At 41.0% G+C, this 22,884-nt stretch overlaps 1 protein-coding gene across 7 annotated transcripts in view; it reads right to left on the reverse strand.

Annotated features, from left to right (window-relative positions):
• The window catches only part of LOC128685727 (ankyrin repeat and SAM domain-containing protein 1A), a 368,909-nt gene that overhangs the window by 38,041 nt on the left and 307,984 nt on the right, over nucleotides 1-22,884 (reverse strand). For 6 of the 7 annotated variants that reach the window (XM_070088036.1, XM_070088034.1, XM_070088038.1 and 3 more), the window contains 6 exons: nucleotides 21,573-21,953; nucleotides 20,984-21,129; nucleotides 16,107-16,278; nucleotides 7,947-8,105; nucleotides 3,489-3,626; nucleotides 2,132-2,316 (listed from right to left, as the gene is read on the reverse strand). In XM_070088036.1, coding sequence (XP_069944137.1) covers nucleotides 2,132-2,316; nucleotides 3,489-3,626; nucleotides 7,947-8,105; nucleotides 16,107-16,278; nucleotides 20,984-21,129; nucleotides 21,573-21,953 — 1,181 coding nt within the window. The remainder of the gene's footprint in view (nucleotides 1-2,131; nucleotides 2,317-3,488; nucleotides 3,627-7,946; nucleotides 8,106-16,106; nucleotides 16,279-20,983; nucleotides 21,130-21,572; nucleotides 21,954-22,884) is intronic. The other variant, XR_011392360.1, reaches the window with a different exon arrangement.

Raw genomic sequence — 22,884 nt, forward strand, 5'->3', positions numbered from 1 at the left:
GGTGGGGTGTGTGTGGTGTGTGTGTGTGGTGGGTGTGTGTGTATGGTGGGGTGTATGTGGTGTGTGTGTGTGTGTAGTGGGTGTGTGTGTGTAGTGGGTGTGTGTGTGTAGTGGGAGTGTGTGTGTGTAGTGGGTGTGTGTGTGTAGTGGGTGTGTGTGTGTAGTGGGTGTGTGTGTGTAGTGTGGGTGTGTGTGTAGTGGGTGTGTGTGTGTAGTGGGTGTGTGTGTAGTGGGTGTGTGTGTGTGTGTGTGTGTGTGTGTGTGTGTGTAGTGGGTGTGTGTGTGTGTGTGTGTGTGTGTGTGTGTGTAGTGGGTGTGTGTTTAGTGGGTATGTGTGTGTGTAGTGGGTGTGTGTGTGTGTGTGTAGTGGGTGTGTGTAGGTGGTGTGTGTGTGTGTGTGTGTGTGTGTGTGTGTGTGTAGTGGGTGTGTGTGTGTGTTGTGTGTGTGTGTGTGTGTGTGTGTGTGTGTGTGTGTGTGTGTGTGTGTGTGTGTGTGTGTGTGTGTGTGTGTAGTGGGTGTGTTTGTGTTGTGGGTGTGTGTGTGTGTGTGTGTGTGTGTGTGTGTGTGTGTGTGTGTGTGTGTGTGTGTGTGTGTGTGTGTGTGTGTGTGTGTGTGTGTGTGTAGTGTGTGTGTGTGTGTGTGTGTAGTGGGTGTGTGTGTGTGTGTAGTGGGTGTGTGTGTGTGTGTGTAGTGGGTGTGTGTGTGTGTGTAGTGGGTGTGTGTGTGTAGTGGGTGTGTGTGTTGTGGGTGTGTGTGTTGTGGGTGTGTGTGTTGTGGGTGTGTGGGTGGGTGTGTAGTGGGTGTGTGTGTGTGTGTGTAGTGGGTGTGTGTGTGTGTGTGTAGTGGGTGTGTGTGTGTGTGTAGTGGGTGTGTGTGTGTGTGTGTGTAGTGGGTGTGTGTGTGTGTGTGTGTGTAGTGGGTGTGTGTGCGTGTAGTGCGTGTGTGTGTGTAGTGGGTGTGTGTGTGTGTAGTGGGTGTGTGTGTGTGTAGTGGGTGTGTGTGTGTGTAGTGGGTGTGTGTGTGTGTAGTGGGTGTGTGTGTGTGTAGTGGGTGTGTGTCTGTAGTGGGTGTGGTGTGAGGCTAAATTCAATATTATTATAATCAAGGGGGAAGCGCTAAACCCATATATATATCAATAACAACACTGCACTAGCCAAGGACTCGAACCCATGCTGCTTTGGCCTGCAAACATCGTCTCTACGTCCACAGCAGGACTCGAACCTGCTAACTCTCTATCAGAGTTCACAGTACTTTACCACGAGATTAGACCCGCGAGTAAGTATGGGCGCTTAGCCGAAGCAAAGCGATGTTTCCCCATACCCCCGGGCACCAAGCTCGTAAGAGACAATGTTTGTAAATAATTTTGCCTGTTTGCGAATTGTTAAGCATTTGAAATCTCTTTCATTGTCCACTGCATGTGGCAGGATTCAATGAAATAACTTTCAAAACGAGCTTGGTGCCCGGGGGTATGGGGAAACATCGCTTTGCTTCCGCTAAGCGCCCATACTTATTCGCGGGTCTAGTCTCATGGTAAAGTACCGTGAACTCTGATACAGAGTTAGCAGGTTCGAGTCCTGCTGTGGACGTAGAGACAATGTTTATATATATATATATATATATATATATATATATATATATATATATATATATATATATATATATATATATATATATATATATATATATATATCTCCACACACAGTGTGTGCTGAAGTATCGCTATCGTTTTGTATTAGCGATTTTTATGGTATCAGTATCGGTTAAAAATCAGCCGATACTTTTTAAACTATTAATATTATATGACTGCTTATCAATATTAACACTTAACGTCACGATTGTGAGTGTTACTCTTGCATACGTACAAACACACATTGTCTATAAGTGCCTTTGAGAATCAGTAACATATGAGGCGAAATAATGAGTAATAACATTACTATCACGTGTTATTTAATATCCACTGTGCAATAAGTATTCCCTGATATACTGAACATAGTCACTAATTTTAAAAACAAAAAATATGGGAAAAGTATCGGTATCGGACAAAAATTGGGTATCTGTATCGGCCAAAATTTTCGTAATGTCCCATCCCTTAATATACATTGAACATATTATATATAAGTAGTTAATTACCTGGTATGAGAAGAGCCATTTGAAAGCGAATGAGTGCCTCGTACATGTTCTGACTTCGACCTGGTGTGTCCATGAGCCAACTTCTGTTCATCGGATTGGTTCGCGTATGGTTGCTCTCTCAGTGCTAGTTGATAAGCAACTTCAAAGGCTTCCCCTAAAGTAAGGATAATTTCTGTTGCAAGTTCCTAGAATAAGAAATACAGTAAAATTGTTAAGTAGCCCTAAGATTTATGCATGCCTCAATGACTTTTGAAGGAGAATTTGCAACATGAATTAAAGAGCTTTACTTGATGCTTAGATCATCTAATAAATGGAGCTTTCACCATTTTTCTGAAACGAGATAAAAAAAAAAACATGTGCACGAGTTGAGGATTGCTTCCGTAAAAATATTAAACTTGGCGAGTACAAGAGAGTAAGAAAAACAAATTAGGAAAGCAAAGGCTGGGAAAACTTCCATCCAATTATAAAACGTAACAGGTACTATCGTGAACATGCCAACTGTTCCATACATTTGGTCTTAGTTGCCGTGTTGAAAATTTGGAGGAGACTGAATGAGGCTTTCTCGAGTTATGAGCAAAATCGAAAAGCAGGAAGAAATTTTTATTTTAAATTCCGGCAATCTCTTAAAGGTATCACTTTGGGGATAAATAATAACAATAATAATAATAATAATAATAATAATAATAATAATAATAATAATAATAATAATAATAAAAGTGTACCACTCAAAGGAGGCGCCTTGATGCTTGTGAGGGGGCTCTTGATCCAAGTAAATGGACTTATCCTCCCTTACCCTGGATCGGACCCGAATGACTCCTGGCAATATATGATCCATACGGGTTTAGCGCTTTCATCTGATTAAAATAAATACGTTATGTCATATTATGTCGACTGACAGAGCTTTGCATTGTGCACAAAAACGAAATATTACGCTCTGTTATATATATATACTATTATGAACAATGTATCACTGAACATTTAAAATCATTCAGCCAGCAACACTGTTCTCAATATACGCAAAATATACTTTTACACAATTAGTGTAACAGCCATATCAATCATTTTAAACACAATACCTACTGCATTTCCTCTCGTCCCAAGGATTACTGGTGTCCAGTGTAACGAATTACATACACGTGGACGCCATTATAAAACGAACAGAAATTTGAATCTTGGCAAGCATACATTTGGTGGTATTTGCGTGGGTATGAGTGGCTAGGTTGAGACGCCTAGTAACTGAAAGAAACTCTTGCGTAGTTTGAATATAAAGAATTAACCGAGTGCTAAGACAATTACAATAAAGTCTTGTCTATTTTTCACATGGCATTTTGCATGACTTAAAAACGCTGATACTCACCCTCGACTGAACTCTGAACACATGACAGTAATGTCCTTTGGTCTCCAGATCTTTGGTAATATATGCAAAGTGTGAGAGATCATCAGCATCCTGGCAGGCGCAGTGGATGTTCCGTATCTCATGCTCACACACTAATGCCTGCAACAGATAAAAGATTTTCAAAGTATAATATATATATATATATATATATATATATATATATATATATATATATATATATATATATATATATATATATATATATATATATGGTGTTTTAAAAAGAAGGACCCAATTTCAAATCGGGTTAATGTCTTCAAAACACTCTGTGTGTGTGTGTGTGTGTGTGTGTGTGTGTGTGTGTGTGTGTGTGTGTGTGTGTGTGTGTGTGTGTGTGTGTGTGTGTGTGTGTGTGTGTATATATATATATATATATATATATATATATATATATACATACATATATTGTACTTCTCACACCTCCAGGACTCAAATCCGGCTTCCCTGAATCCCTTCACAAAATACTATCCTGATCACACTTCAACAGGTCCCAAAAACCATTCGTCTCCACTCATATCTGACATGCTCACATGTCTGCTGCATATCCAAGCCCCTTGCACACAAAACCCTTTTACTTTCTCCCTCCATCCTATCCTAGGACGACCCCAACCCCTCCTTCCTTCCATTACAAATTTATACACTCAAGTCATCCTATTTTGGTCCATCCTCTCCAAATGATAAAACAACCCCTCCTCAGCTCGATGAATAATACTTTTAGTGACCCCACACCTCCTCATTTCCACACTATGAATTCTGTGAATAATATTTGTGCCATACATTGCCCTTAGACACGACACGTCCACCGCCTCCAGCCTCCTCCTCGCTGCAACATTCACAACCCAAGGTTCCCACCCATATAAGAGTGTTGGTACCATTATACTCTCATACATTCCCTTCCTTGCCTACATGGTTAAATTTTTTTTTGTCTCCACAGATACCTCAATGCACCACCCACCTTTTTTCCTTTATCAATTCTATGGTTTACCTAGTCCTTCATAAACCCATCTGAAGACAAGTCTACTCCCAAATATCTGAACACATTCACTTCTTCCATACTCCCTCCCGACAATCTGATATCCAATTTTTCGTTACCTAACTCGTTTTTAACCCTCATCACCTTACTCTTATCTATGCTCACTTTCAATTTTCTTCCTTTACACACCCTCCAAAACTCGTCGACTAACCTTTGCAACTTCTCTCTAGAATCTCCCAAAAGCAGTATCAGCAGCAAAACTGTCAACTCCCATTTTGTATTTCATTCTGCATAATTTAACCCCACTCCTCTCCCCGACACCCTAGCATTTACTTCTTTTACAACCCCATCTATAAATATATTGAACCGTGGTGACATTATGCATCCGTCTAAGGACTAATTTTACTGGAAAGTAATCTCCCACTCTCCTACACACCCTAACCTGAGCCTCATTATCCACATGAAACCTTTTTGCAGCATTTAGTAACTTACCACCTATTCCATATACTTGCAACATCTGCCACATTGCTCCCCTATCCACTCCATCATATGTCTTTTCTAAATTCATGAAAGCAATGAAAACTTCCCTACCTTTATCTAAATATTGTTCACTTATATGCTTCAATGTAAACAATTGGTGTGCACATGCCCTACAAGTTCTAAAGCCTCCTTGTTCATCTGCGAGCCTGCTCTTCATCTTACCTTTAATTCTTTCAATAATAACCCTTACAATACACTTACCTGATATACTCGGTAGGCTTATTTCTCTAATTTTTACAGTCTGCTCTCTGCCAGTTCCTTGGTACCTTTCCCTCTTCCATACATTTGTTGAACAAAGTACCAACCACTCCAAAACTATATCGCCACGCACTTTTAACATTTCTGTCTTCATATCTGCCCCACATACAATCGCAAACAGGTGATCTTAACAATGCAGAACAAGCCATACAGGGATGGATATTCTTAGCTCTAGATCTTTCGTAGTCTCGGACGTCGTCAGGAGCCATACAACGTTGCAAGACAGCAACAGGTAGGAGGGGAAATTCTCTGGGGCAAGGCAGAACGTATCAGTGGCAGCCCATTATATATATATATATATATATATATATATATATATATATATATATATATATATATATATATATATATATATATATATAATAATGGTTGCAGTGATAATACAACCTGCTACTTAACAGGATAACAACAAAGTGATATTTGACATCACAGCAGAAGTACCTAGGATTGCACATAGGGATAAAGTAGTGTTTTAACCCACAAACAGACTGGAGAACTGGGACCTACATGGGAGATTGGGAACATGGAGGGTAAAGTTGATGAAAGTGATAATTTTTTTTTTTTTGAGTCAACATGACATAGGTGAGGGGCCTTTGGGTGCTAGCAACCATACAATCTTGAATATCGGGTACCTTGTGCAACTAAACAGAGATGGAAGAACGACAGGTGGTGGGCACAAGAAGGCAGACTACAGAAGAGGAAACTTGAACAGTACGAGAGAATTCATGAATGCAGTGTCATGAGAAAGAGAACTGAAAGTCATCAAATGAAATGGAGTACCTAGCTGGAAAATGCCAGGAGGCAGAAAAGAAGTTCATACCCATTAATGGAACAGAAAAGACAGAGTCCTTGCTTCAACCAGAGAGGCAAAAAATAAAAGTATAAGAGTGTGCAAAATCTGCAGAAAGTGAAAGACAAATGAGAAGAGAAGTGAGGAGACTTGCCAGAAATGAATATAGTAATAATCTGATAATGACATAGCAGCAAGGGCCAAGTCTGAACCAAAGCTGCTTCACAGCCACACTAGAGAAAAGGTCGACTGTAAAAGACCAGGTAATTTGTCTGAACAAGGAAGGAAAAGCAGTGCCAACAGCCAAGACTTCACCCCTGCAACCACATATAGGTGAATATATCTAGTGGAACTCTCTCTCTCTCTCTCTCACACACACACACACACACACACACACACACAGGTGTGAAAGACAGTTTTAAGATTTTAAGAAAGGAGACAGAAAGGTAGTCAAACTACAAACCATTATCACTGATATGCATAATATGTAAAGTGATGAAGAATTATCAGAAGAGGAGCGGGAAGAACCTAGAAAGAAATGGGTTCATACAAGACATCCAGCACAGCATTAAAAATGATAACTTGTCACAAACCTACTGTAGCTCTACAACGATGTAACAGAAGTAAGGCAAGAGAGGCATGGGGGAGGACAGATTTTTTTTTTTTTTTTTTTGGACAGTGTGAAGCCTTTTGACACTACCACACAGGTTCAAAAGGTAGAGTAGCAGGCAGGAATAACAGGGAAAGCACTACAATGAATAAAAGCATACCTGACAGGAAAAGAGTGATGGTCCGTGACGAATTGTCAGAATGGATGCATGTGAGAAGTGGGGTTCCACAGGGATTAGTAGTAGGGCCGATGCTATCTCTTGTTTATGTGAATGATATGATAGAATTGGCGATGTCAGAGGTATTCCTGTTCACTGTTTACCTGGAGTTTACCTGGAGAGAGTTCCGGGGGTCAACGCCCCCGCGGCCCGGTCTGTGACCAGGCCTCCTTGTTTATGTGACACTAATGAGAATACATGCAGACATGAAGTAGGAAAGGCTACAAATGGATCTGACCAGTCTATAAGTCTGGTCTGACAAGTGCCTCCTGGGGTTTAACTCCACCAAGTGCAAAATTCTGAAGTTACAGGAAGGGCAAAGAAGACCTCGGGGAGTACAGGCTCGGGAGAAGGGGACAAAAGCTGCAAATCTCGCTTAAGGACAAAGATCTCTAGGCGAGTATTACACCGAGCATATCACCTGAAGCTCACATCAACCGAATACCTGCTGCAGCAAATGCACGTCTGGCAAATCTAGGACTAGCTTTTCGACATGTACAGTAAGCAGAAGTCATTCATGACACTTTATATCATGTATGTCAGGTCCATATTGGAGTATGTGGCACAAGTATGGAATTTACGCCTGATCATGTATGTCGTTCGCAACGAGCTAAGGGGTATATCCTATGAAAAGAGGTTAGGGAAACTCAGCCTGATGACACTGAAGGACAGATGAGAGATGAGAAACATGTGGGAACAGCTGGAAGTTGAAAACTCAGATGAGTTACAGGAACGTGATAGTATTCAGGAAATGGAACGGCTTGGAGAGTGAAATGCTAGAGGCAGGATCCATTCATAACATTAAGAGTAGGTACAATAAGGCTCTTGAAATCAGGAATGAACCTAGTAGCGACTTTCGATGAGGCAGGGCTAGGACTGAGACTCGATCCCTGCAACTACTAATGGGTGAGAATATAGAAACACACAGCAATGATTGGCAATTTCTTCAGTTAGCTCAATTACTTGTCAGTAATGTTAACAAATTAATTCTGTAACAATTGTCAGGTTTGAGTCATCACAATAACACTCACCTGCGTTACAGCATCAATAAATTTAACTCCCCGGTATGACACGGAGAGCACTATTTTTGGGACCTTTGCACCTTCAGAGGTCGACTTTTTCAATTTCTGGATGGATTTCATTGTGGATTCTGTTCCTTTTAACTCTTTCACATGGGTGGACCCAAGGTACTGTAACAAAAGAAAACAAAATCCTGTAATTAAAAAGGAAGTAACCTGTGGCCATAAGACAAAAGATTCGAAGATAGATTTGAGAACATTGCTCATACAGCGGGACACCGCCCCCACAGATGCCCTTAGTAGTGCAGATCTTAAACAAGTGGTGAGTAGTTTGGCTAACTGGCCGAGAAACAATGTTTTATAAAGTTGAATTCGTGGTATACGTATGTATTGCGATATAATCGTAAACAGGCGATCTTGACAATGCAGAAGCCACATGGGGATGGAAATCTTTAGCATTAAAACTTTATCACTCATGCGTCGTCAGGAGCTATGCAATGTTGCAGTAACAGCAACAGATAAGAGAAATTTCTGAGGTGAGGCAGGAGCATATCAGCCGCTGATATTCTCCTGCGTATCTTGATCTAAACATTTCCAGCCCCATGTGGCTTGTCCTGCATACGTATATATAAAATGTCATAAGGCAGAACTGTATATTTTCCAAACAATTAAAATAAATGATACAAAGAAAATGTATAACTGGATATACACTACAGAAAAAAAAGTATTGATGTACATTATTTTTAGTATAGACCAGTGGATCTTCCATTATCTGGCGCTGATGGAAACCTGGGAAGGCCGGGACGATCATACGCACGATTTTATAAAATGCTTAACAAGGGATGATTTTTTTTTAGTCCCTATTTTTTCACAGCCCTTCTTCAGCGCTATTTTTAATACACTTTTTTCCCAGTAGTTTTTTCAAAGGTTTGACAGCTTTGTATATTTAACCTCTGGAGAGCTCATGTTTGTTGGCAAGATAACGGTCAACAACTGTACATTATATAATTTCCATATTGTTAGGATGAAATATATACATTTTTTTCAAATTTAGTTTATCATTTTTTTAAATAAACAGTTTACACAGCTTGCATTAAGACAATAAAACGTGGAATATTGTACGTTATTTTTCAGCTGTTACGTACATTTCTCTTAGTATTTTTTTAACGGAATTAAACAATACAACAGAAGTATTGTATAAGTTTATTAAAGTGAAATATGACAATGATACAAAGTACCGACAAGTTGATAAGTAAGACACGTGTACAAGTGTTGCACTTGTGTCTTATAACGTGAGATAACTGACCGGACAATGTTCTATATATAAAATATAATACATAAATACAATTGACTACATGGAAGGTTAGACGAACTAGTGCCGATGGAAACATGTGGTAACTCTGGAACATAATAAACCTTATTCGTAACTAAACATAATTACTTACGAACAAGGTGTCTACAAACCAGCGCTCTTAACAGAGGCGATGACTGGTAGACGAGTTGTCTATTTCTGTTTGTAATATTAGTCTACTACTTTTTAGTTAAAGTAGTAAGTATGTAGGTGAAATTATGTTATTTCTGATACTCATATAACTTTGATTTTCATTCTCTTTCTCTCTAACATAATTCCAAACACTTTTGTGACCTCTCAACATCAGTCTCACTGCACAGTGAAAATAATGAACCAAAGACTTGTTTAGTTGGCTAGTGCAGTTTAAGGCAGATCGACTACGCTCATTAACCCTTAAACTGTCCAAACAGATCCACGTTCAGATGCGTAGTTCATTCATTCATTAGAGGTTTGCCGGTACTTCCGGCCCGGGTCTTCTCCATATGGTGACCCGGCTGTGGCCCCCGGTTGGGGGTGTCGTTCATCTTCTTCTTTCTTCTGTCTTCTTTCTTGGGCCCTCCGGCTGGAGGGTAAGATGCGTAGTGCTCCAAAAGTAGATCTACGTTTTTTTACATATTTTCAAACATACCAAAAAAAAAAAAATTGTAGATCAGTTTTTTTTTACACAATTTCAAATGTAAAAAAAAAAGGTCTACGTTTTTTTTACATAGTTTCAAATGTTGAAAAAACGTACATCTACGTTTGGACAGTTTAAGGGTTAAGGATGCTTGTGGTATAAACCTTGGTAATAAATACCGACAAGTTGGTTTAGAAAGACACGTAAGCAAACACTATGACATATTTATTAGAAAACGTTTCGGTCCTGGGACCTTGATCACTTCTAACATACAGAGGTAGAAAGGCATTATATATATAGGCGGAGAGTGAGGTGTGACGCACGTGACCTGAGGAATGTCATAAGAACATAAGAATGTAGGAACACTGTAGAAGGCCTACTGGCCCATGCGAGGCAGGTGCTTATCAAAACAACCTCTACCTATGATGAGGATGGGTAGACGATGAAATCATGTGACTCCTGTGTTGTTGGGTTGGTGGTGCTTAAGTATCATGTATGCCAATGTTTTTGAAATTTTGTAGTTTCCAGTGTTGCGTTCTATAGTGTCGATGACGGCGATTAGTGAGGCTTCTAGGCACCGTCGGCGTCTGAGGTCTGGTTCGGTGAGAACGAGTTGTGCCTTATTCCAGTTCATCAAATGTCCCGTGGAGTCTCTGTGGAGGATACAGGCGTACCTTACATCGTCTCTGTTAGAGGCATTTCGATGCTCATTCAAGCGGACTGCAAGATCTCTGCCTGTCTCGCCTACACATTTCTTGGGACAGAACCCACAAGGGATAGTGTAGACGCCATTTTGATGTTCAGCCTGCTGTAGAAGTTAGAAGTGTGGGGCTGCGTTTCGTAGTGAGGTCTTTGATAGATGATGTGTTTATGGTGGAAACGTTGATGTTACTCATAGCAAGTGCCCGGCGAGTATTCGTGGCAACATCACCACATGGGAGTACTATAAACTGCTTAGGGGGCTGTTCCATGGGCGGTTTGTTGAGAATAGCTTGTGCCTTAAATCTGCAATCTCGGATGAAGAAAGATGGGAACTGAAGACGTGTAAAGGCTTGTGTTATGTAAGTGCATTCTTCTTCTAGAAAACAAGGGCTGGAGATGCGAAGAGCTCTCAAGAAGAAGCCAATGAGGACTCCTCTCTTAGTGCGGGTGTCTTGGTGTGAATAAAAGTGTATAAAATCGTCCTTGTTGGTAGGTTTTCTATACACTTTGAAGAGAAGTTTGTCACTGTCGGGAGATCTGCACAGTAGAACGTCGAGGAAAGGAAGTTTGCCATCATTTTCGAGTTCAAGTGCACCACACAGACTAGCCGGCCATCTTGCCAAATACCTTTCAGCGCTTCTGGGCACCATCAGTCAAGCCCACCTCAAGCACTCAGGTGACCTTCTCTCCCGAATTTCCAACCTGAATGTCAAAAACAAAAGCATGGCTTCCTTCGATGTCACAGCCCTCTTCACCAACGTTCCTACTGACGCTGCAATCAACATTCTGAGACAGAGGCTCACTGAAAACCACGACATCCCTTTACCTCTTCTAGACTTCATCAATCTAGTGGAACTTTGTGTTAATTTCAATTTCTTCAAGTATCAGGACAACTGTTACAAACAATGCTTTGGGATGGCAATGGGCAGCCCGCTCAGTGCTGTGCTTGCCAACCTCTTCATGGAAAACCTGGAGACAGAGAAATTCAGCACCCTCATTCCCAACACCGTTACCTGGCTAAGATAGGACCATTTTAATGTTCATTCAGGTTGATGATGTATTGGTTTTCTATCCGAGACGTCTCAATATCCAGGCCCTTCTCAACAAGATCAATGCAGTTGAACCATCAATAAAGTTTACACTTGAACTCGAAAATGATGGCAAACTTCCTTTCCTCGACGTTCTACTGTGCAGATCTCCCGACAGTGACAAACTTCTCTTCAAAGTGTATAGAAAACCTACCAACAAGGACGATCTTATACACTTTTATTCACACCAAGACACCCGCATTAAGAGAGGAGTCCTCATTGGCTTCTTCTTGAGAGCTCTTCGCATCTCCAGCCCTTGTTTTCTAGAAGAATGCACTTACATAACACAAGCCTTTACACGTCTTCAGTTCCCATCTTTCTTCATCCGAGATTGCAGACTTAAGGCACAAGCTATTCTCAACAAACCGCCCATGGAACAGCCCCCTAAGCAGTTCATAGTACTCCCATGTGGTGATGTTGCCACGAATACTCGCCGGGCACTTGCTATGAGTAACATCAACGTTTCCACCATAAACACATCATCTATCAAAGACCTCACTACGAAACGCAGCCCCACACTTCTAACTTCTACAGCAGGCGTCTACACTATCCCCTGTGGGTTTTGTCCCAAGAAATATGTAGGCGAGACAGGCAGAGATCTTGCAGTCCGCTTGAATGAGCATCGAAATGCCTCTAACAGAGACGATGTAAGGTACGCCTGTGTCCTCCACAGAGACTCCACGGGACATTTGATGAACTGGAATGAGGCACAACTCGTTCTCACCGAACCAGACCTCAGACGCCGACGGTGCCTAGAAGCCTCACTAATCACCGTCACCGACACTATAGAACGCAACACTGGAAACTACAAAATTTCAAAAACATTGGCATAAATGATACTTAAGCACCACCAACCCAACAACACAGGAGTCACATGATTTCATCGTCTACCCGTCCTAATCATAGGCAGAGGTTGCTTTGATAAGGACCTGCCTCGCATGGGCCAGTAGGCCTTCTACAGTGTTCCTCCATTCTTATGTTCTTATGACATTCCTCAGGTCACATGCGTCACACCTCACTCTCCGCCTATATATATAATGCCTTTCTACCTCTGTATGTTAGAAGTGATCAAGGTCCCAGGACCGAAACGTTTTCTAATAAATATGTCATAGTGTTTGCTTACGTGTCTTTCTAAACAAAGGATGCTTGTCACCAGGTCATTCCCAGGCAAGAACACGAAATAAAGCTTAAAGGAAGCTCTCAGCATATATACACTCCGAGATATATATTGTGGTGTATATTAATTGGAACACTGATGAAATAAGACATTTGGAAAAGTAATGTTTATTTTAAAAATACACGACAATGATATAAATAACTAACTTAATAAGAGATACTCATATGACTACTCTTTGTTTTTATAAACATTGCTACACGCTGTGCTACACTCCATCAATGTTGAACACATTTTGGCAAGTTCTTCGTGGTAGCAGGTCCTAATTAGAGAAGCAATTAGCTTCTCCACAGTTTAACAGTACTGTTTCGTGATCATGCGTTTGGTTAGTGCCCATAGATTCTCAATTAGGTTAAGATTAGGAGAGTTTCCAGGCCAGTTTTAGAATGCTCAGCCCACTCTCATCGAAGAATGTCAGCATTTTTCTGAAAGTGTTGTATGGAGCAAGATCCTACTGGAAAATGCCTTTTCCAACAGGAAAGTCTCTATTCACAATGAAAAGCAAATGAACTGACAGGATAACCTTGCATCTGTCACTGCATCGTTCCCTTAACAATACAAGCTGTCCAGGGTCTTTAGCAGTAAAACTACCCCACATCATTTCCTTAAGTGGATGTTTTGGCACTTGTTCAATTTGTCCATTCTGAAGAGGTTGGCCTGTGCTCCGTCTCACTACCACTGATCTGTACCCAGGTACTCAAAATGCGCCACATCTGATCGAGTGCCCACCCCAGCAGTTTCCTCTTCATAGCAGCAGTCAATAACAGTTTCTTTACCGGCTTTGTGGCAATTCTACCAACTTTAAGGAGCCTTCGTCGAACAGTTAAGAATCAACAATTACTCCAGCTGAAGCCTGATATCTCTGTATATCTTTGCTGGTTTTCTTCGGCTCCTTCACACTATTTATGATAACCTTGTCATCGTGAGGTGTTGTCTTGCATTTTCTTCCACATCTTCCTCCATGCAGCGCTCCACAATCACCAGTGTCATCTCTCTTAAGAATCCGACAAACAGTTGACTGCTAGGCCTCAAATTTTCGCCGATCTCTCTGATACTTAAATCAATATGTTTTCTAAAATCTACAATACTTGCATGCTTCCTAGGTGTAACATCCATCCTGAATTTCTGCAGAAATCAATAACTGAAGGGGATAATTTGGCGAAACCACGTTCACTCGAGCACTTTTGCAGGAATAGCCTTACAAAACAACAGCTGTTGTAGCACTGACTAGAGTTGCAGGGTAATACCACAGCTAGATGCTTGCCAGAAGTAAATAGCAAGCACTTATGAAAAAAAAAAACTACATTAAGCGCAAACTAAGATCACAAAACTTACTCATGTCCCAATTAATTTTCAGACTATTGTACCTCACGGTAAAACCCTGTTACAAAGCGTATCTTATATAACAGAGATACATCAAGTTCAGCTACACGTCGCACGTGATGCAAGGTTCCCCGCTTACCAGTTGTAAATTCACACAATAAGAAGTGGAAAGTAATAAATATCACGCATGGGTTAGTTTTAATAAGTATTTTCTCTGAGGGTTTATAACTTGCCATGAATGCATTTATTATATACATTAATAATAAAAAAATCAAACAGCTGGATCATCTTAATATTCAATGGCAGCTTAGCAATTCTCACTCCCCTCCCCGCGCGCGCACGCACACTTGCACACACGCGCACAGGGGTCAGTCCTAGGACCTGTGCTGTTCTTGGTATATGTGAATGACATAACGGAAGGGATAGACTCAGAAGTGTCCTTGTTTGCGGACGATGTGAAGTTAATGAGAAGAATCAAATCTGATGAGGATCAGGCAGGACTACAAAGAGACCTGGACAGGCTACAAGCCTGGTCCAGCAACTGGCTCCTTGAGTTTAACCCTGCCAAATGCAAAGTTATGAAGATTGGGGAAGGGCAAAGAAGACCGCAGACACAATATAGTTTAGATGGCCAAAGTCTGCAAACCTCACTCAAGGAAAAAGATCTGGGGGTAAGTATAACACCGAGCATATCTCCTGAGGCGCACATCAATCAGATAACTGCTGCAGCATACGGGCGCCTGGCAAACCTACGGATAGCGTTCCGATACCTCAGTAATGATTCGTTCAAGACTCTGTATACCATTTACGTCAGGCCCATACTGGGGTATGCAGCACCAGTTTGGAATCCACACCTAGTCAAGCACGTCAAGAAATTAGAGAAAGTGCAAAGGTTTGCAACAAGACTAGTCCCAGAGCTACGGGGATTGTCCTACGAAGAAAGGTTGAGGGAAATCGGCCTGACGACACTGGAGGCCAGGAGGGTCAGGGGAGACATGATAACGACATATAAAATACTGCGCGGAATAGACGAGGTGGACAAAGACGGGATGTTCCAGAGAAGGGACACAGACACAAGAGGTCACAATTGGACGATGAAGACTCAGATGAATCAAAGGGATGTTAGGAAGTATTTCTTCAGTCATAGAGTAGTCAAGCCGTGGAATAGCATAGAAAGTGAAGTAATGGAGGCGGGAACCATACATAGTTTTAAGGCGAGGTATGATAAAGCTCATGGAGCAGGGAGAGAGAGGACCTAGTAGCAATCAGTGAAGAGGCGGGGCCAGGAGCTATGACTCGACCCCTGCAACCACAAATAGGTGAGTACAAATAGGCGAGTACACACAAGCCGTGAATCGACCCCTGCAACCATATACTATAGGTAAGCGCCCCCCGGGAAAGGCAGAGAGAGGGAGAGGGAGGAGAGAAGGGAGGGGAGAGGAGAGGGAGAGGGGGGAAGGGGAGAGAGAGGGCGAAGACAGAGGGTAGAGAGGGGAGAAAGTGGAAGAGACGGGTTATGGGTTGTTAAACTCTTCATCAGAAGCAATGATCAGAAATAAAAATTTTCCTTACATACTTCCTCTTGTCTTGGACACTTAACTAAAACAGTGTAATAATTTTACATACAGACATATACAACTTATGTATCATAGCCTCAGTTACAACACTTGTGTGGACACGTGTATTCATTCATAAGTAACTTGTGATTACTCCGTCGAGGAGTTACCACATGTCTCCACTGACCCTAATTCGTCTCATCTTCGGTGATGTCAATTGTAAAAAACTACGAGGAGTGAAAACATTTTAGAAAGAGCATTTAATTCCTAATAGTACAAAACTATATTAAGTGGTATTATAAAGTGCGTAAGAAGATATTGCACTAGTTAAGCAGACAAGATACAAGGAGAGTGTAGCTCACCTGTGCAACATACTGGACACTAGCAGATACAAGTGCATTAGGATGATGTCTCCAGGTGGTGAGGATAGTGTTGGGGACTCCCACCACAAGCTGTGAAGGGTCACGGATAGCCAAGTGACCAATTTGGTCTTTGCTGCCTTGTATATCCAAGCTTGGTTGTGCTCTAGGGGTCCTAGTGGAAGGAGTATGCAAAACAGGCTAAGCCTAACACACATAAAACACACTCATTTTTTTTTTAAATTCTATGCAATTGCTACACCTAACCCTGAAAGATTCAAACTTATATTTTCCATACTAAATTTACTTCATCTAAAATAGTAATAAGTGAAAATATAATGGTTTTGAAGCCTCTGATTATAATCATCACTTGCAAGACAGTTTTTAAGTTGTATTAATATTGGTAGAATTGCCACCAATATTTCAAGTAAAAGGACACAAATGCAACAAATGTGACATTTTATTGTTGCCACAATAAAATGTCACGTTTCGCTCTCCAGAAGCTTCATCAAGCCGTTACAAACAATACATGGACGCAGAGGGTATATATAGGGTTAGAGTGAGGTGTAATACTAGTGGTAGTAGTAATATAAGTTGTAATAGTAGTAGTAATACAATAAGGTAGAACAATCAACTTTTACATGAGTAAAAGGTTATAAAAGCTATTACTTGGATAGCATAAAAATAAGTTAGACAGATATTGGCGGTTGGATTTGAGAAGGTCTGTTTCAGTGTTCCTCCTCTGTAATGTGCTTGTGTAGTATTAGCAGTGACTGTGTGATGGCAGGGTTTACTGTTTTCTGGAGGATTCTTGCTAATACCAGAGATGATGAAGCTGCCTTTGTTTTGTTTAATTGTGTTAGAAACAACAATTAATGCTGATTCAAGGTACTTGCGTTTGCGGAAATTAGGTTCTTTGATCACCAATCAGGCGTCCATGAATTTCATGATTTGAGTGGCGGAATTTCGGTGTTGTATGCAGGCGTTGTTCAAGTTATCGTTCCTACATGCATTAGTGTGTTCATTGAGGCGTGTTTCGGGGTTCCTTGCTGTTTCACTTGCATAAATCCTGTCACAGCTTCCACAGGGTATAGTGTAAACCCCTGCATTGACTGGCTCATGGTGCTTGGATTTTGTCCTGGTTAGATCCTTTACTGAAATGCTGGATGCGATGGCGTCTCTAGTGTTATCTTGTGCAAGTACTTTAGAAACGTTCATTGCATCCTGGATGTTGGGAAGAATTATAACTTTATTATGAGTGGTGTTGGTGCGTGGAGAATTAATGATCTGAAGAGTTCTTTTCTTGCAATCTTTGATGAAAAAGGAAGGAAAATGTAAATCAGTGAAGGTTTGGTGAATGAACATAAGAAAACTAACCCGAAAAGTTTTTTCCAGGTATATAGAAAAAAGTTAGAGATAAGATAGGTCCCCTTAAAAATGACTATGGGCATCTTACTGACAAAGAAAATGAAATGTGCTCGATTTTAAATAATTATTTTCTCTCGGTTTTTACGCAGGAAAACACTAACAATATCCCGGTAATTAATTGTTATAGAGGGCCTGAAGAAGATAAATTATGTAACATCACAGTCACTAGTGATATGGTTATGAAACAAAGACCGACTGAAACAAAATAAATCGCCATATCCTGATGAGATTTTTTCAAGGGTTCTCAAGGAATGCAAAATGGAACTCTGTGAACCATTAACTAATATTTTTAATTTATCTCTTCAAACAGGTGTAGTGTCTGATATGTGGAAGATGGCTGATGTAATTCCTATTTTTAAAGCAGGGGACAAGTCGTCACCGTCAAATTACCGCCCAATAAGCCTGACCTCAATTGTAGGCAAATTACTCGAGTCAATTATAGCTGAGATTATAAAAAGCCATCTCGATAAGCATAGCTTGATTAATGATACTCGGCATGGATTCACGAGAGGCCGTTTTTGTCTAACTAATTTATTAACTTTCTTCGGTAAAGCTTTTGAGGCTGTTGATCACGATAAAGAATTTGATATTATTTACTTAGATTTTAGTAAGGCTTTTGATAGAGTTCCGCACCAAAGACTGTTGAAGAAAGTGGCAGCTCATGGCACTGAGGAAAAAGTGTTCGCATGGATCGAGTCATGGCTCACAGGAAGCAGTGTCTCCAAAACTTCACCAAACCTTCACTGATTCACATTTTCCTTCATTTTTCATCAAAGATTTCAAGAAAAGAGCTCTTCAGATCATTAATTCTCCACGCACCAACACCACTCATAATAAAGTTATAATTCTTCCCAACATCCAGGATGCAATGAACGTTTCTAAAGTACTTGCACAAGATAACACTGTGGAAATAAATGGTATGAAATACCGACACCATGGAAATATAAACACACATGCAGTATGTGATCCTTTATTGACAACGTTTCAAGTCACAAACAGATCTGTTTGTGACTTGAAAAAGCCCACTGTGTGGGCTTTTTCCACAAGCTAACACTAAAGTCGCCATCGCATCCAGCATTTCAGTAAAGGATCTAACCAGGACAAAATCCAAGCACCATGAGCCAGTCAATGCAGGGGTTTACACTATACCCTGTGGAAGCTGTGACAGGATTTATGCAAGTGAAACAGCAAGGAACCCCGAAACACGCCTCAATGAATACACTAATGCATGTTAGTTAAGACACATGTGCAACATCTGGATATCTTTATTGTAGACGTTTCGCCATCCAGTGGCTTTATCAATACAGATTCTAGGACATAATAGGAAGACAGTAGAACTATATACAAAAGATGAGGTAATCAGTCCCTCGGCCTTGGAGTTAGTGTTCACAGCATCGTGGTGGAGGAGAATCTGGCTCATTTTATACCTTTCTTGCACACACTAATGCATGTTAGGTAAGACACATATGCAACAGTTAGGTATCTTTATTTCGAAACGTTTCGCCTACACAGTAGGCTTCTTCAGTCGAGTACAGAGTATATTGTTTCAGACTATGAAACAATGCTCTTCTCCAGACTGAGGGACTGACCACCTCAAAACTTTAAGGGTGATGGACTGATTACATCGTCTTCAAGTATCTTCTGCTTCTATCAACTTTTCTGTACTCGACTGAAGAAGCCTACTGTGTAGGCGAAACGTTTCGAAATAAAGATACCTAACTGTTGCATATGTGTCTTACCTAACAACCTGTCGGTATTTTATACCATTTTAATGTTCACACTAATGCATGTAGGAACGATAACTTGAACAACGCCTGCGTACAATACCGAAATTCCGCCACTCATCTCATGAAATTCATGGACGCCTGATTGATGATCAAAGAACCTAATTTCCGCAAACGCAAGTACCTTGAATCAGCATTAATCGTCGTTTCTAACAATTAAACAAAACAAAGGCAGCTTCATCATCTCTGGTATTAGCAAGAATCCTCCTGAAAACAGTAAACCCTGCCATCACACAGTCTCTGCTGCTAATACTACACAAGCACATTACAGAGGAACACTGAAACAGACCTTCTCAAATCCAACCGCCAGTATCTGTCTAACTTATTTTTATGCTATCCAAGTAATAGCTTTTATAACCTTTTACTCATGTAAAAGTTGATTGTTCTACCTTATTGTATTACTACTACTATTACAACTTATATTACTACTACCACTAGTATTACACCTCACTCTAAGCCTATATATACCCTCTGCGTCCATGTATTGTTTGTAACGGCTTGATGAAGCTCCTAGAGAGCGAAACGTTGCCACAATAAAATGTCACATTTGTTGCATTTGTGTCCTTTTACTTAACAGTTTTTAAGTTACTTCCTTGGAAACCTAAATGTAAATGTATGCACCTTAAAAGTTTGCTTGTCACTGAAGTGTACAAAAAAAATACTTGTCAGTAAAGGCGTCCTTCCTCTCTTTCCTCGTTATATTGTATGAAGGGTGTTAGTGATCACTAGTTTAGGTTTGGTCTCTAACAACTTAAGTTTGGGTATTGTTCTACTCTGTTTCTACTTCAGTGCCAAGGTTTAATAATTCATCTATGCGATCATTATTTTTGTGTGTTCTGTTCAGTCACTTGCTTTCATAGGTTTTTCTACTTGGTCCTGAGAGCCTTTCTTCTGAGGATGGCAGTAGACGAGGGGAAGATAACTGAGGACATGATTATTTTAAACACTAAACGTTAAATCTACGTGAGCCATACAGCTGGGGATGTTGGTAGTGTGTAAATGAAAGGAGAGGTTGTGGTGGGGGGTTTTGGAAGGAATTATTTTGGGTGACAGTTTGTAGATGTATGATGGAGCTTAGGGAAGGGATCGTGCAGGCTGTAGGAGGAGGAAGCACAAGGAGGTGGATGTAGTTGTTCGGTAATGGGGGGGGGGGGGGGGAGAAAAAGGGTTTGAGTAGAGTGTGGTAGACCAGACCGGGTCTGTCCCAGGATTTATCATCTTATTCATCTTCCTCCTGTTATCTGTGATGCTCTCCAGGATCACAATGATTTATTTCAAATGGACCTTATAAAGATCCACCATGGCACTTCATCTCCTATTCTCTCTTGTTTAAAACAACTTTCAGAGGATGACCTGTTCTGTTCGAGTCTTTGCAACTTCTGAACTTGTACTTATATCTTCAACTAAATGTTCCCCTCCTACCTAATACAGTTTTCTTGTCTTCATTTCGCTCTCATGCGGGTAACTACTGTGATGATGGTAGTAATGTGTTGGAAGTGGTACTACTGTCATGACTGTGGCTGTACTGAAGTGGAAGTGTTGCTAGGTGGTTACTGTGATGGTTGTGACAGTGTCATGAGACGTACACAAATACTGTATAAGTTACTACATCAACTAGTTCTTATTTCTACAACTAACAACAGTAACAGTAATATATACAGTACTCACTTGGATGGTGGTTGTGGAGCGCTGCGTTTTTTAGTACCCGAACGACGTATGGTGTTGGTGGTGGTCTCTGGCGGCCGGCGTTCACGACTCGTCGATGATGGAAGGTCATTAAACAACTGTTCCTTCAGCTGCGAGATGTCCGAGTTCTGGGTAACCACAAAAAAAATGATACGTTTCAATTATAAAATGCTAATATATATGATATAAATTGTATGATGTTAGCTACTTTTATGACCAAAATTAAAGAAACTAAGTGTATCCACTTTACACAAACTTCTATCAAAAGAGATGCAGAACTCCAAGAAACAGCACGTATATAAGCTTTATTCAGAAAATCAAAGTTTTTTATATAGTACACAGATTTATTCAGTAGTTCTGAAGGCACATAAATGTTGTGGGCATACATTAGTGATGAATTATGTAGATTTAAACAGGATAACCCAAGTCAGTGTGGTCCAAGAACTGCAATGTCATCTACAAAGTCTTACAAGGCCCTGAAGAATTATAAGTTGCAAGAGTGCTTGCAACTTTACAAACAATAAATCATACGATAAGTGACCATTTGGAAGCACGAAACATGAGACCTTACCAGTTTGGTGAGCTCGAGGCTGAGGTCGTGTGGATTGAGGGCTGGTGGAAGCTCAGGTTCCAGAGGACGGTCTCCCAGGGAAGCCAAGATTCTCTTGCGGTGTCCAGGACGAGTGATCTCTAGCACAGTGGTCAGCTCTATTTCCCATACCTTCCTCACTCGCTCCATGTCTCCAAAGCCGTTTTTGTGGAAATTTTGGGCGTACTGAGGTAGCCGTATTGAGTCCAGCCAGGCCTCCACTGTATCTGGGAGTGTATACGTGGAGCGAAGGGCGTGGAGTGGTGTAGGGAGGCGCTTCACTGCCTCCTGTAGTGTGTGCAGGTGTGCTGCGTGTGTGATGCCTAAATCTCGTAGGTCCGTGATTTCCAGGATGCCACCATTCTGCGAAAACACCATAACAACAACGTTAAGTCACATGTGACATACGTATTACCCCTTGTCATGGACGACACGGGGTAATACCTTGATGCCAGTAAAGGGCTCTTGATTAAAAGAATTGGAATTACTCTCCCTTTCCGGAGACCAAGCTTGATTACTTCCCATTTCCCCAGGCACTGTTTAGTGCTTCCACCTGAACAACATATGGATATCATGATACACTCGCGGCTCGTAACTACACTCTTAAAATGACCTATGTAAATACTACAAGAATAAATTATGCAGAAAAAAGAGAGAGAACTGAACAATAGAATGTATACATCAACCTGCCCCGTCAACAATTTTATCTACTAACAGGTTTATCATACCCTCTCAGGTGCTCTGTCTCCCATATACGGAAACTTAATTTATAAACCCTCATCTCCATCCACATACACACAGGTTGAGAGGAAGGGCCAAAAGCTGAGACTCGACCCCTGCAACGACATACAAGCACACATACACCAAACACACACACACACACACGCATCCTGACACTTGAAACAGCATTTCATGAAACTAGACGAGAGAAGATACCCCCACTACACGAAAATGGTCGGTCGTAAAAGGATAGAGCTTATGCAAGCGTGAGCTGAATAAGCAATCACATAAGGTTGGAGAGACAGCTGTAAGAAGGGAGGAGTTTAGGCGTGACTCGTGATGCAGGAGGAAATTGCCGTGGGCGTCACTGTACAAAGACGCCACAGGCTGAGGCAGTCCTGGTTGCTAAAGATCCTCGAATCATCTTCATGACTTTTTTATAGAGATCATTGGGCAGCGCCACTCATCCTGTGAGTGAAATACTAACAAGAGCAGTATATTACAACCCAAATAGTTAACACGTCATTGGCGACATCAACTTCATCCTGGCTGTTTCAAAATACGGGTATCATTT

This window comes from Cherax quadricarinatus, chromosome 23 (genome assembly GCF_038502225.1).
Source record: "Cherax quadricarinatus isolate ZL_2023a chromosome 23, ASM3850222v1, whole genome shotgun sequence".
Taxonomy (NCBI): Eukaryota; Metazoa; Arthropoda; class Malacostraca; order Decapoda; family Parastacidae; genus Cherax; species Cherax quadricarinatus.